General features: G+C 43.0%; 1 protein-coding gene across 7 annotated transcripts in view; it reads right to left on the bottom strand.

The window, feature by feature from the left end:
- WAC (WW domain containing adaptor with coiled-coil) overlaps positions 1-16,064 on the bottom strand; it is a 351,928-nt gene that overhangs the window by 150,761 nt on the left and 185,103 nt on the right. For all 7 annotated transcript variants that reach the window (XM_033931443.1, XM_033931441.1, XM_033931440.1 and 4 more), the window contains one exon: positions 4,809-4,957. In XM_033931443.1, the coding sequence (XP_033787334.1) occupies positions 4,809-4,957 (149 nt within the window). The remainder of the gene's footprint in view (positions 1-4,808; positions 4,958-16,064) is intronic.

The following is a 16,064-nucleotide window of genomic DNA, read 5'->3' as shown; positions in this document are numbered from 1 at the left end:
TTATGTTGCCTTTAGGTGTCATATTTAACCAGCTTCAGGTCAGTTATTGCATACTGTATATGCTGATGACATGCAAATTTTTTTTCTTGTTAATGGGGGGGGGGGGAAGACCTCACTCGGAAAGTGACTAATTGTATAAACTTTGTAGAAGCCTGGATGACTGCCAATGAATTGATTTTGAATTAGGCAAACACTGATATTCTGATAACCAGGAATTAAGGCATACCTGTAGTTAGCGATTACAGCCCTTAATTGTCTGACTGGGGTAAAACCTGTAATAAAAAACTCGGGGGCTTTACTAGATATGTGACTGTATTCTCAAGATCAAATAAGTAGGGTGGGTGTAGTCTTGTTTTTATTACTCAAGATTGATTGCAAAATTAAAGCTCATGTTGAAGATTTTTGATTTTAGGATGCTTGTGCAATGTTTGTTTTATCCAGATTAGACTTATTTTGAGGTTACCACAAACTAGGCTGCATGCACTGCAAGTCATTTAAAATGCAATGGTCCATATTATTGATGGGCTAAGTAGATTTGAGTATGTTTCACCACTCTTGAAACAACCGCACTGGCTACCAGTGAAATATTAAATACAACTTAATGTATTGTGTATGAATGTTTCAAAGTCTTTACTGCACCTGAATATTTTTAAAAGGTTGTACAATTTTATAGGTTCCGGGGAAAATGGCGGAAGCACTGATAAAAGAAAACATCGATGAACATTTTGAAAAAAACGAACTTCTGATAACCAGCCAACATGGTTTCTGCAAGGGGAGATCGTGCCTAACCAACTTATTGCACTTCTTCGAAGGAATTAACAAACGGATGGACAAAGGAGACCCCATAGACATCATATATCTAGATTTCCAAAAAGCCTTTGACAACGCCTACTCCGGAAACTGAAGAACCATGGGGTGGAAGGAGACGTACATAGATGGATCAGAAACTGGTTGGCGGGTAGGAGTGAAGGGTCACTACTCGGACTGGAGGAGGGTAACTAGTGGGGTCCCGCAGGGCTTGGTGCTCGGGCCGCTGCTATTTAATATATTCATAAATGATCTAGAATCAGGGATGAAGTGTGAGATAATAAAATTTGCAGACGACCCCAAACTATTTAGTGGAGCTCGGACTAAAGAAGACTGCGAAAAATTGCAAAGGGACTTGAACAAACTAGGAGAATGGGCGACGAGATGGCAGATGAAGTTCAATGTTGAGAAATGTAAAGTATTACATGTGGGAAGCAGAAACCCGAGGTACAACTATACGATGGGAGGGATGTTAGTGAAAGAGAGTACCCAAGAAAGGGACTTGGGGGTAATGGTGGACATGACAATGAAGCCGACGGCAGAGTGCGCAGCGGCCGCTAAGAGAGCGAATAGAATGCTAGGTATAATCAAGAAGGGTATTACTACCAGAACGAAAGAAGTTATCCTGCCGTTGTATCGGGCGATGGTGCGCCCGCATCTGGAGTACTGCGTCCAATATTGATCGCCATACCTTAAGAAAGACATGGCGTTACTAAAGAGGGTTCAGAGGAGAGCGACACGTTTGATAAAAGGGATGGAAAATCTTTCATATGCTGAGAGATTGGAGAAACTGGGACTCTTTTCCCTAGAAAAGAGGAGACTTAGAAGGGATATGATAGAGACTTACAAGATCTTGAAGGCTTAGAGAGAGTAGAGAGGGACAGATTCTTCAAACTTTCGAAAAATAAAAGAACAAGAGGGCATTCGGAGAAGTTGAAAGGGGACAGATTCAAAACAAATGCTAGGAAGTTCTTCTTTACCCAACGTGTGGAATGCGCTTCCAGAGAACGTAATAGGGCAGAGTACGGTACTGGGGTTCAAGAAAGGATTGGACAATTTCCTGCTGGAAAAGGAGATAGAAGGGTATAGATAGAAGATTACTGTGCAGGTCCTGGACCTGTTGGGCCGCCGTGTGAGCGGACTGCTGGGCGCGATGGACCTCGGGTCTGACCCAGCGGAGGCAATGCTTATGTTCTTATGATCGTTGAGCATGAATAATGAAAGTATTGGGACTTGACTCTGAACGAGTATGTCTCGCTGTGACTAGTAACAGTACCTTTTCATTTGTGAGGCTCCATTTATGGAACATACTTCTTGGACATCTTTGATTTTGTACATCTTTTCCACAGTTTAAGAAAAAAAATATTCACCTCCTTCTGCAAGCTTTTGTGACTACTTGAAAGAGAACTTAATTAGCCAGTGATGTCCTTATTGTACCTAATTTTGATGGTGCAATGAGATGATTTTACATTAATATTTGTTTTGTACTATTATGTATGTTATTTCTTTGGAAACCACTTATAAATTTATAAAATAAATAAATACAAATTATCACAATGTTATCAGAAACTAGGGAGGCTAACAAACTGGATAACAATAATAATGGGTGATTTCAACTATCAAAATGTATAGAAGAGACACAAAAAAATCACTGAATAATTAACCACTAGTTTTTTCTTCGCTTCAATCGACACCTTTACAGCTGCTTGGGGGGGGGGGGGAGAGGGAAGACTATATGTCAACAATACTCCCCCTGTGGCTGGCTGAGAGCTCTGATATGTCTCATAAGGTGAATAGAGCCAGTAGTGCTCAAGGTCTGAAAAAATAGTAAAAAAGAGACAGAAGTCATTGAATGTTTCCATTGATGAAGGAAAAAAAAAAAAAAGAAGCCCAGAGAGGAGGATATGCAAATTTATGTGAAGTATCCAGTCTCTATCTGCACTGATATAGTGAGAGTACTGAGCTCAGAATCCAGAGGATTGAGCAAAAGAAAAATGACCGTTGCCTAGTTTAGCAAAAATAATGGTAGGGAAAGTGACAAACAGAGAGCAACCATGAATTTGGATGCGATTGGAGGAGGAACAGAGCAAGAGGAAATCATACACAATGGAAACTAACGCCCGAATACCCAGATGGCTTCTAGTACGGCTTCTAGTACTAGGAGAGTAGAAAAAAAAACAAACAGTAAAGGTAAAGACCTTCTAGGTGGGAAAAAAATGTATGATAAGAACAACCTGGGATGTGAATCTTGGACTTTAGGACCAAAAACCAGGACTACCTCTGAGCCCAATTTCTCAATGAAGGTAATATGAAAAACCAAAGATTGGACACTGAGGAGAACTAGAAATGGAAATGGGTATATGTTGGTCTTAAGTTAAAGTTGCTTCTTAGAGGTTTGTTTAGAAGCAAGAAACAAGGGTAGGGCCACCAAAGAAATGGAAGAATGATGGTGGCAATGCAGCAATAGAATGTGATAAACAACCGTGCAACTAGAGTGTGAAATAGTTGATGAAGACAACTTGGTTAATCTGAATTGGAATAAACAGGTTGGCATTATGAATTTCCCAAAAGTAGAAAATGAAAAGACTGGTGGTGGAACAGAAGGTCCACAAGCTCAGTAAGAAAGAAGTAGAAATGTGTGAACAAAAGCATTCTGTATGCTTTGTAGAGCAGTAAGAAAAGAGAATAATATGTGCAACAAAATCCAACAGTGTAGTTTTGGAGCGTAAAAAAAAAAACAAATAGGGAAATGCATAGCATCTACTGCATGCATTGTAGGCACACATAGAAGAAAATAAAGTGACAGGAGACTTGTCCAGAGCCATAAAGAGCTGCAGTGGGAAACAAACTCAGAACCCCCGGGTGCCAAGGCAGCCTCCCCAACTACCGGACACAACTACGCTCCAAGATCTCTTCTCCTCTCTTTCCCCTCCCCTTTGCTCTAGGATTCTGGGTCTCTCCTCTGCTGTTTCACCTCCAAAAAGTTCAGTATTTCTCCTCCGCCCCCAATGGGTCAAGCTCCACACACACAGAGGTTTGGACCTTCTTGCATCCCCTCCCCCCATGCAGGTTCAGCTCCTCTTCATTATCTTTCACTGTCACCGGCACCACTGAATACAGTCCACCTCTGAGCCAGCCCTGCCAGGGCTTTTTCTATGCCACGTCCCACCCATAGGAAGTTGTATCAGAGAGGCAGGATGCGACATAGATATGTCCTGGTAGGGCCAGCCTAGAAGCAGCCCATATTCAGCACTGCCTGTGCTGGTGATCTACCATGTATTTGCATCCCAAGGGGAGGGGACACTGGAGTGGTGCCAGAGCAAGGAGGGAGCAACAGAGCACCTGCAATGTTGCCCAGGGGAGGAAAAGAGGGAGCGAAACCGTGAATAATGTTGGATCCAGGGAGAGGATGAAAGAGGCAGAGATGTTGGACCCTATCTTTTAATAGCATGATTAATTACAATTGAAAATTTTAATTGAAATGCAGCCCTACTTATATCTTCAACTCATCATCTTCTCCATTTTATCTTCCCTTCTATACATGCTCTACTTATAATGTGCTTCCTCTCCCGTTTTTCCTTAGGCCATGAACATTAAATAGCCTCCTTCCACATCTTCTGCCCCCAAACAGTATCTATTGTTGGATGGGCTCTCCCTTGTTTAAAGGCGGCAGCTGCTGCTGCGGCTTTCCTGCACAGCACAGCTGTTCCACCACATGATCATTCTGTTCCTCAAAACACTGCAGTGTTCCCAACTCTCAAGAGTACAGGACTTCTTACACCATGCTGACGGCAAACTGGAAGAGTTGTGTGGTGTAGAAAGGCTGCAGCAGCTCCTATGATTGATCTAGGTTGCCACCTTTCTTCTTCGAGGCAAATTCTGTGCCTTGAGGAAATTCTGCGCTCTGAGGAAATTCTGCAATGCTCTTATACCCTCCAAGAGTAATATACAGCATTCAAAAACAGTGAGCAATCCTTTCAGGAAACCAAAAAATACCATACCTTTGGCTGGGATGAAACAGATGGTGCACTTATCAAGGTTTTAAGAGGAATTGTGTTAGGCTGGGGTGTGCTTATCCTTGGAGACACATATGATCTTGGTGATGAGGCATCAGATGTTAAAGACATCGGAGACTGATTGGACTGAGGAGCTGCAACAGAAACATTTATTCTAGGTAAATTCAACTAAGCTGAAACACGATAGCTAAAATATCTTCAAAAACATTGTGGAAAAGGTCTAGCTGAGCATCAGGCAAAGATTATATAAACAGAGAATTATAAACCTAAACCATCAGCCTTCTGGGGTAATTTGGCCTTGCTGGACAGTACTCAGCAGCTCTACCTACTAGCACAAAGAGTTTCCTATGGCAATATTCCTTACGCTGGTTTTCACAAAATCTCTATTTCTATGAATATACTTGTAAGAGGATGTGCATGCAAATCTCATATCCACAAAAACCTTGACAGATGAACTGCTTCAATATTGTCTCTGAATTTCTCAGCAGTCTTTGATACTGTGGATCATAATAGAAACATAGAAACATGATGGCAGATAAAGGCCAAATGGCCCATCCAGTCTGCCCATCTGCAGTAACCATGATCTCTTCCTCTCTTTAAGATATATCAATCTTTAAGCGACATAATGCTTACAATACTGCAGAAGCAGGCTATTAGTGATATAGTATTTACATTGTTCAAATCCTGTCAGACAGGCATCAATTCTATTTAGTAATGGCACTCCATCATCTTGGGCATTTAATTGTGGAGTACTACACTGAGCCAATTATCACCTTTTCTAATATTTACCTCAAGGCTTTAGCTGAACTGCTTCAGTTGATGGACACAAAATCCCATGTCAATGACGTGCAACTACTCATACCCACTGAACCAGATCTACCTACTGCTTGAGTAAACTGACAACCTATCAGCAACTCAGGAATGGGCATGGAATAGCAAATTCTGCCTGAGCTTAAGCAAAACAAATTATTTGGGTACCTAACTCAACTAGATAAAGAATTGGCTTCAATAAGCCATCTGGAGAGTATAAACTCCCCCTAAATTAAAGGTCTGGTATACCGCTAGACTCATAACTTACTTTGATCTTGAAAATTCCAATAACCTTTAAAAACTGTTTCTATTCCATGTAGGAACTATAAAATCTTTCTCTAAATGTTAAAAAGATGAGTGACCACAGTGGTCCGTGCCACAATACCATCACGATTGGGCTACTACAAAGATACTCACGTGCAACAGGTGTCTTCAGAGAACAGCAGGCATATATTCTCACACAGTATGAACACTACCAAATGCACTGTCACTTTAAATTTTTTAAAAACATGTAATAAATTGCATATTAGTTATGGTTCCAAAATATTAAGTTTGCATATATGAGATATCAATTTTAATCATCTTTTTAAAGGGGATGCAATAGATATATTATAATTATAATGATGATTGGAGATAATTTCATGAGTTTATTTTATAAGTCCTTTTTTAAAATTAATTGGTTGATTCAAAATGAATTTTTTTTAATGTTTCTTTTAATTTGGGAATATAGTTGTTGATTTTATTAATTACTATTTATGTTCATGTTTGCTGAGTGAGAGTGTATTTGATCATTTATATAGGATTGACTGGGTGATTATTCTATTATGTGGGAGTTTAATTTGCATTATTAATGTTCAGGGTATTAATGAATTAATCATATTATTATTTTTAAGAAGATGGATTTGTTTATTAGGTTGCCGGGGGGGTATTGTGATTATATGTCCTATGCGTGTTCCAAGACAATCATTTTTAGGGGGTGGTTTGGGAGTTTTGATGGGTGGGGATTTAATTGGATTTAGGGGTAATAGAATTATAATTGATGGGGGGGTATTGCATCAATTTGAGTTACTATTAAACTTATTGGGTGTGATGGTGTCTGGTCATTTAAATATTAACAAGTTTACATATTATTGTTGTTTTCTATTTGAGATTTTAGATGGAGATTAAGGTTTATTCCTTAAATGTCAATGGCCTAAATCATCCAATCAAAAGGAGGAAAATGCTTGCTTTCCTTCAGAAACAAAATGCTGATGTATATTTTATACAAGAGTCACATCTGTCATTAATAGAATCTAAGAAATTGAAATGAGGTTGGGTTTCTAAATGTTTTTTTGTTCCAGCAGTAGGGAAAAAGGCTGGGGTTGCTATTTTAGTGAATAGGAAATGTTTAGCTGATTTTCAAATGATTGCTTCGGATCCTTTAGGACGCTGGGTGCATGTTAAAATGGTTATGGGAAATACTACCCTGGATTTATTCAATGTGTATGCTCCAAATTCGAATCAAATGGAATTTTTTAAACATCTACAACAGTTATTACTACCACTGGTTGCTTCTAATTTAGTAGTGGCATAGAAAATGTTAATTATCATTCCTATTCCAGGATTTTTCAAAGAGGTCAAAGCAGATGACTCTATGCACTATCACCTCAGTAACAACCATACAAAAATAGACAAATATACCCCCTCCCTTTTTACTAAACCACAATAGCAGTTTTTACCGCAGGGAGCTGCGCTGAATGCCCAGCGCTGCTCTCGACGCTCATAGGCTCCCTGTGCTAAAAACCGCAATTGCGGTTTAGTAAAAGGGGACCAAAGTGTAAAATATAGACAGCAGATATAAATTCAGACACATTTTGATCACTAAATTTAAAATCAAATCATTTTTCCTACCTTGTTGACTGGTGATTTCATGTGCTTTGTGTTTTTTTAAAATTTTATTGTTGGTAGATCATTTTGACTTGGTCATTTTAAAAGTAGCTCGCAAGCCCAAAAAGTGTGGGCACCCCTGCTGTAATGGATCCAATTATGGATAAAAAACCAAGTAAAATTATAAAATCGTTAGGGCTAGATAATTTAATACAATCTTGTGATTTAATTGATATATGGCGTATTCTTCATTTTAATGATAGAGAATTTTCCTTTTGTTCACAGGTCCACAACTCCTTATATTTTTGCTTCTAATAGAATAGTTCAGCGTGTGACTAAAGCCATATTAGATTCTATAATTTTATCTGATCATGGTGGGGTGTGGATCGAGTTGACATCTGATGAACAAGTTTGTTCTAAACTAGTTTGGAGATTTGATAATGCTTTGCTTGCCGATTCTAAATTTCTTGAAGATTTTAAATTGAAAGTGATTGAGTTTTTCCAACATAACACCTCAAGTATTGAAACATTATGGGATGCAGTTAAGGCAACTATGAGAGGTAATATTATTTCTTATTCGGCATATATTAAAAAACAACTCAAACAACAATTTTCTGAATTAGAGTATGAAATTAAAAGATTGGAAAATAAATTAATTAATTAATAGGTGGGAGCAACATACTTTGCAAAGTTTATTAAAAGCAAAAGCCAAATATAATGAGATATCTTCTCAATATGTAAGGAAAGATTTGTTTTATCAGCAAACAGTATTATGGTAACTCAAATAGGGCAGGAAGATTACTTGCAAATTATCTTAAAGCAAAAAAGAGAAAAACTATAATTATTGCAATTAAAGATAAACAAGGAGGTTCGCATACTAAAACTGAGCATATTTTATAGCAATTTTTTAATTTTTATAAAGAATTGTATTCTTCTGAGTCTTATGGAAATAGAGAACAAGATGGTTTAGAATTTTTAAATTTACTTAATGGACCGAAGATTCCTGATCATATAAAAAGAAGTTTAGAAGAACCTATATCTTTTAAAGAATTAGAAATAGCATTGAAATCTCTTAGAGTTGGATCCGCTCCAGATGTGGATGGGTATACTGTTGAGTTTTATAAATCATTTCAAATTAATCTTTTGCCATATTTGTTAAATTTATATCAATATCAACAACTAGAGTCACATGATGTGCTGAGCAGAGCAGGACACATCTTGCTCAAGCTCCGGGGCCTCGGGTCCCCCCTGCATCTACCCGCAGAGTATCTTTATTTAAAATCACTATTTCTGCTTGCCTGATTTATGGATCGCTTTATGCAACCTGGAAGCCCAGCCATGAGCGGCAAGGCGACTCGTAGCGCCAGGGATCGGGAGACGAGAATATTGTGGCCCGACTCCAAGATGGCGGCAGTGGCGGCGGAGTCGGGCTCTGAGCTCCCCTTGTCAGCGGCGCACATTGCCGCATTGTCTGCCTCAGTTGTTTGGGCTTTAGATGCCCGCTTTGACCAATTGTCGGGACAACTAACCTCCCTTGAGACTCTGTTATCCGAAACGACCCGGTGCATGGGGGAATTGGAAACCAGAGTGACAAACGTGGAGGAAGCCCAAACAGCTTTGGGGACGGACTTGCTGTCCCTGAAGGCCTAGCTCCAGAGACAGGCTGACAAAATCGAAGACCTCGAGAATCGCTCGAGACGGGATAATCTTCGTTTAATTGGATTGCCTGAATCAGTGTTTGAGTCTCGCCTGCTTGCCGTATTGGAGACCTGGCTCTGTACTGAGTTGCCGCTCCCGGATGGAGTAGGGCCTTTGCGGCTGGACCGGGCCCATCATCTTGGGAGGCGTGCTGACGATCACACCAGGGCCCGAGTCACCATTTTAAAGTGCACAACTCAGCGCACAAAATGGAACTCATGAAGATCTATCGTCAAAAACGCAACACCCTTACTTATGATGGGACCCCAGTCCGTCTCTTCCAGGACTACTCCCCGGCGCTGCAGGAACGCAGGCGTCGCTTTTCCAGGGTGTGCTCTGCTCTCTTCGATCGTAAACACCGGTTCCAGCTACTCTACCCTGCACTGTTGAGGATTTGGACTGCCACAGGATGGAACAGTTATGCTTCAGCAGAGGACGCCCAGGCATACTTGGATGCCCTGCCGGGGAAGTCTGGTCCTTCCTCGGCCTCTTGAACCGGTTGGACACGAGGTTATGTTTTCTACCATTCCATTGGAAACCAGTTTAGCTTCGCCTAACCGCTAGACATTGGCCATTTTTGGAGTCTTCATCCACCTGCCTGACTGACCGGATAACCGGAAGAAACATCTCTACAGCCCTGGGCCTACCTATTACTGTTGCCGCTTTGTCGGCTCAACTTCTTGGCCTTGTTTGTAGGTCCCCTTCTGCCTCTCCCTAAGTTTGTCTCCTTGGCCGGCCATCCTGAGTTCTCTTGGATTCCGGGTGCCCTACTGTCTGAGGCTTTGGTGGAGGCCGGGACTTTTCTTGTGTTGTTGTGGACAATGTTATCGCTGTCCTGCCTGTTTTAGGGCCGGTGGGTTCCTGCCCCCCTTTGCTAGAGTGGGACCCACTTGGCCCCTTGAAGTCCTGCTTGCTCTGTTTTGTATGGGAGCCTTGCTATGTTTTGCATGTTAGAGATAAGTTTGTGGGGGCATTGTTTCAGTCTAAGGCTGTGGTATGTATCTGTACAGCAGGATCGGTTTCTTGGTGGGAGGGTGATTGTTTGATTACTGTTTGAATGGGATGTCATTGCTGATTCCTGTCTAACTTTTCCTCTGTTGAGTGGGGCCTGTGTATGCTCTCACTGTGTAAGCGTGGATCTAGTGTGGAGGCTGTATGTCTAGATATGAGACCCCCCTTTTTTGGTATCCATTCAGGACGGCTCAGATATTTTCTGGAGCCATGAGTCGTTGATACCTCCAGATTCATTTCCCCCTTTTGGCTTTTCGAGCTTTGGATTCTGCTGGGTGGTCGAATGGGTGAGTGTGGGGAGTGGTAGGTTCGGTGTGTGCATGATTGGGGGGGGGTTGTCCTGACTGGAGTTTTGTTTGGGATTGTTCTGAGAGGGTGGGGTGGGGGGAGACCAGGGGCCCTGTTTACATCTTGGCGTGGCTCCTTCTTCGCTCCGCATGTGTGGGACGGGGAGTGAGATTGTGGATGGGAACACAGGGGGTATAGATTGGGTGGTAGGGAGGGTGGGTGGAGTTGGGGTGGGTTTGGGGGGGATGGGATGGGAGGGGGAGAGGTTCAGGGTGGGGGGTCCTCCTTCCGTATGTATGTCATGTTTCTTTTGTATTTACAATCCTCATGCATTCCTTATCAGGTATTGTTGATGGTGTGGGTTTACTGCTCTGGGGGGTGGCTGGGCCCTTGGGGTTGTTTCTATCCTTTTCTGTTGTCTTTTCTGAACTGCTTCTACTTTGCTTTTCTGCCCTGAGTACTCTCTTTAGACTTACTTCTTGGAACGTTGGGGGCATAGCGTCACCGGTAAAGAGGTCAAAAATTTTGGCTGCTTTGCAGCGCTATCGCGCGGATATTGCTTGTTTACAAGAAACTCGCCTGACTGAAGCGGAACATTTAAAATTGGCCCGCTCCTGGGTAGGTGAGGTCTATTATGCTTCCTCTCCGGGACGCCATGGTGGGGTTGCTGTGTTGGTCCGCAAGTCTTCGCCTATTGGGGTGCAGGTTTTAGATAAGGCCATTGATGGGAGATCTTTGCTTCTGCGCCTCACTTTGGGAGCCCGCACTTATCTTTTGCTGGTGGCTTATCTCCCTAACTCGGGGGAATCTGCTTTTCTTCAACGTCTGCTTCAGCTATGTTCTCGTTTTTCGGGGGATCCGATTCTCATCTTGGGTGACTTTAACTTGGTACTGCGTCCGGACTTAGATAAGTCAGGTACCTCTGTCACCTCTTTGGGGGCTAAAGGTCGCCTTCTTTCTGATTTTTGTGATACTCTTTCTGTGGTAGACCCTTGGCGCCTTTTACATCCTGAAGTTCGTGATTATACGCATCTTTCTTGAGCCCATGGGACCTGGTCTCGGACTGACCATATTTTTCTGTCTTCGACGTTGTTCCCCTTTGTCCAATTGGCGGAGGTAGGCCCTCTGAATATCTGACCATACTTCGATTTGGATAGATATTTCTTTGGATTCTGAATTCCTTCGGACCTCGTCTTGGCGATTTCCCGCTTACCTTGCTAAAGACAAGGAATTTCAAACCTTTTTGCAGGCCCAGTGGGAGGATTATTCTGCCCATAATGCTTCTCACTTGGATGATCCTATTTTGTTTTGGGAGGCAGGTAAAACTGTGCTTCGGGGACATATTATTTCTTTTCTGAGTGCTCGTAACAAACGTATCAACAAATGAATTATTAACCTTGAAAGGACTCTGAGAGTGGTTAAGCGGTCCTTTCACTTGCATCCCTCCCGGGAGACACGAGAATGTTATTTGTCTACCCAGGAAACTTTGAATTCCTTACTTCATTCTCGTTCTCAACGCTGGCTGGCTCTTCATAAACACCGTTTTCAACGTTTTGGCAACAAGCCTGGGCGCCTCATGGCTCGTCTAGTTAAAGTTGAGACTACTAGGAAACCGATTTTGTCTCTTTGGACTCCGAGTGGGGTGGTGGTGTCCAAAACGGCTGATATATCTGGAGTACTTTTTGATTTTTTTAGCCGGCTATATGATGCTCCTGATGACGTTTCCCCAGACTTATTGACGGATTATCTTCAGTCTTCTAACCTTCCCCACCTGCCGGAGGCCACAGTGTCTTCTCTTAATAGCCCCTTTCGAGCGGCCGAACTGGCAAGGCTAAAGGTAAACAAGGCCATGGGACCGGACAATTTACACCCAAGAGTGCTCAGAGAATTGAGAGATGTTCTGGCGGAACCGTTGGCAGTGCTCTTCAATCTCTCACTAAGTACGGGGAAAGTTCCGTTGGACTGGAAAACAGCCAACGTCGTTCCTCTACATAAAAAGGGTTGTAAGGCTGAGGCTGCGAACTATAGACCGGTAAGCCTCACCTCAATAGTGTGTAAACTCATGGAAACACTAATTAAGTATAAATTAGATACGATCCTGACCGAGGGAAATCTCCGGGATCCCAGTCAACATGGATTCACCAAGGGTAGGTCATGCCAGTCCAATCTTATCAGCTTCTTTGACTGGGTAACAAGAAGACTGGACTCAGGAGAGTCCTTGGACGTCGTGTACCTGGACTTCAGCAAAGCGTTTGACAGCGTCCCACACCGCAGGCTGCTGAACAAGATGAAATCGATGGGATTAGGAGAGACTCCAACTGCATGGGTTAAAGATTGGCTTAGTGGCAGACTTCAGAGGGTGGTGGTTAACGGTACCCTCTCTAAAATGTCGGAGGTGACTAGCGGAGTGCCACAGGGTTAAGTCCTGGGCCCACTACTCTTCAACATATTCATTGGGGATCTGACTCAAGGGCTTCAAGGCAAGGTAACCTTATTCGCTGATGACGCCAAACTATGCAATATAGTAAACGGCTATAATCTACAGGATCCTATGGAGCAAGACCTGCATACTTTAGAAAGTTGGTCCTCGATCTGGCAGCTGGGCTTCAACGCCAAGAAATGTAAGGTCATGCATCTCGGTAACGGAAATCCTTGCAGAACTTACACCCTGAATGGAGAAACTTTAACCAGGACTACGGCAGAACGAGACTTAGGAGTAATCATCAGTGCTGACATGAAAGCAGCCACTCAAGTGGATAAGGCTTCATCTAAAGCACGGCAGATGATAGGTTGTATCAAGAGAAGCTTCGTCAACAGGAAGCCTGAAGTCATGATGCCATTGTACAGAGCCATGGTGAGACCTCATCTGGAATACTGTGTGCAATTCTGGAGGCCACATTAGCGTAAGGATGTGCTCAGAATGGAATCGGTTCAGCGGATGGCCACCAGGATGGTCTCGGGGCTAAAGGGTCTCCCGTATTTAGAAAGACTGAGCAAATTGCAGCTCTACACTCTCGAAGAGCGTAGGGAGAGGGGAGACATGATTGAGACATTTAAGTACATCACAGGACGGATCGAGGTAGAAGATGATATCTTTCTTCTCAAGGGACCCTCGACCACAAGAGGACATCCGCTCAAACTCAGGGGAGGGAAGTTTCGTGGAGACGCCAGGAAGTACTTCTTCACGGAGAGAGTGATTGAGCATTGGAACAAGCTTCCAGTGCAGGTGGTCGAAGCACACAGCATCCCAGACTTCAAGAACAAATGGGATACCTATGTGGGATCCCTACGAGGGTCATGCCAAGGGATAGGGTCACTAGGGTATGGACTTGAATAAGCGGGTCAGTAGAGTGACAGTATAATTACAATTATACTTAGGGGGTCAGTAGACTTTTAAGAGGGTGGGTAAATAGTGTGGGCAGACTTGATGGGCTGTAGCCCTTATCTGCCGTCAACTTTCTATGTTTCTATGTTACACTCTGATCAAGCCCCGGGTCCTAATGGCTTTTCAGGTGACTTTTACCGACTTCTTTCTCCTCATCTTTGTGGCCCTTTGCTGGCTTATTTTAATGCTGCTATTGATCAGGGCTCCTTCCCACGTTATGCTAATGAGGCCCTTATTTCTTTACTGTTGAAACCTGGCAAGAAAGCTGACTCCCCGGGATCCTATCGTCCCATCTCCTTGATCAATGTAGATTTTAAGCTTTTTGCTCGTATATTGGCTGATCGCCTTGCTCCACATCTTCCTGAGCTTATTCATGAGGATCAGGTTGGGTTTGTCAGGGGGCGTCAGTCAGTCCGCAATGTCCGTAAAGTTCTTTTCGCTCTTGCCCATTGTCATTCTCACCAGATTCTGACTCTGTTTGTCAGTCTTGATCTCATCTCCGAATTTGGCTTTTATTCGGGTCTGTCTCTTAATCTGGATAAATCTTTGGCTTTACCTTTTCCACCTGAGCTGCGATCCCGGTGGAGGGGTGTCTTTCCTCTTCGCTGGGCGGACTCTACCTTGAAATACTTGGGGGTCGTTATCCCGCAGGACTTGTCTAATCTCTACCGCTTGAATGTAGAGCCGCTATTTCAAGCCCTTCAGAATAAATTGCAGCTATGGGGAACTCTTCCCTTTTCTCTTTTAGGTCGGGTGCACCTTTACAACATTCTTATAGTCCCCTGCTGGCTATATGTCTTTCAGGTCCTTCCTCTTTATTTGTCTTCTCGAGATGAGACTCGACTGGTACGCTTGGTTCAGAGATTCCTTTGGTCTGGGAAGCGGCCCCGTCTGTCTTATCAGAGGGCTGCAACTCCATGGTATAGGGGTGGGCTGGGTTTATTGAACCTTCATTATTTGACTGTTGGTTGCAGCATGCGCCACATTAATGATTTCTTCAGGGGTACTTCAGAGTTCACTAACACTTCTTTGGAACTTTTCTGTTTTCGCTCAATTCACTTTAGTGCATATTTTCATTCTCTTCCTTCTCTTGTGCCTGAATCTCTCTCTACGAAAGTGCTCCACCGTCCCTTGCGGAAGGTGTGGCGCTGGGTCTGTAAATTCCATGCTCTTTCTACTCCTGTAATTCCCTTTCTACCTATCCGCTTTAATAGTTCCTTCCAGCCAGGGATAGATGGGCCGAGCTTTGCTCGGTGGGAAACAAGGGGAATTCAAAACATATTTCACTTGGTTGATGATGATGGCAAAATCAAATCCTTTGCACAGTTGCAAGAGGAATTTGGTCTCCCTCCCACTGACTATTTTGCTTATATGCAAATTCATCACTACATTTCTTCTTTACCCTCCAATTCTTTGAATTCCTCTTGCCATGAGTTACTTTCCACAGCGTTCACCCTTGGTTCTCAAATTCCTGTTCCCCTTAAATTCCATCATCGCCATTTGAAGGATGAGTCCCCCTTGTTTGACCATTCCAACTTAAGGGAGGCTTGGGCACGTGATCTTTCTGTTGACTTGCTGGATGATGTTCTTTTGCAGGCTGTACGTAGGCTGCCAGCCTTTCGTAAATATACTACTTTTTGGGAACACTATAAGTTGGTTTTTCGTTTGTACATCTCTCCGAAGAGGGCTTATTTATCCTGCTTTCGTGACTCTGCAGCCTGTCTCAGATGCCAAGCTCCAGAGGCGGGCTTGGGACACATGTTTTGGACTTGTCCTGCCGTTCAAACTTTTTGGAATGCTGTTTTTGTATTTGTGGAGCGTATTTGGAAAATTACCATTCGCCGATCCCCTTTGTTACTGTTTGGAACCGTTCCGCACTATTTCCCTCGTGTGCGGGGAGCTGCAGCTTTCCTTAAATGGACTGTCTTGGTGGCCCTGAAATGTATTTTGCTACACTGGCTTGAAGATACTGCTCCCGATTTCTCTCTCTGGCGATGTCGGATGATCACCCTTTTGATATGGGAGCGGAGGGATGTGTTGGACCTTTCTTCATTATCAGGTCAGGTCTTCCAACACACTTGGGAACCCTTTTGGATGACAATGACCCCGCTGGCTAGAAGCCGGTTACTGAACTGTTGACTTTCTGAATTTTGTTTTCTTTCTTATACCTGATTTCTCTTATT

The sequence above is a fragment of the Geotrypetes seraphini genome, chromosome 2 (genome assembly GCF_902459505.1).
Source record: "Geotrypetes seraphini chromosome 2, aGeoSer1.1, whole genome shotgun sequence".
In the NCBI taxonomy this organism is placed as follows: domain Eukaryota; kingdom Metazoa; phylum Chordata; class Amphibia; order Gymnophiona; family Dermophiidae; genus Geotrypetes; species Geotrypetes seraphini.
The sequence above is the reverse complement of the archived record's forward strand: the minus strand, read 5'-3'. Positions and strand labels throughout refer to the sequence as shown.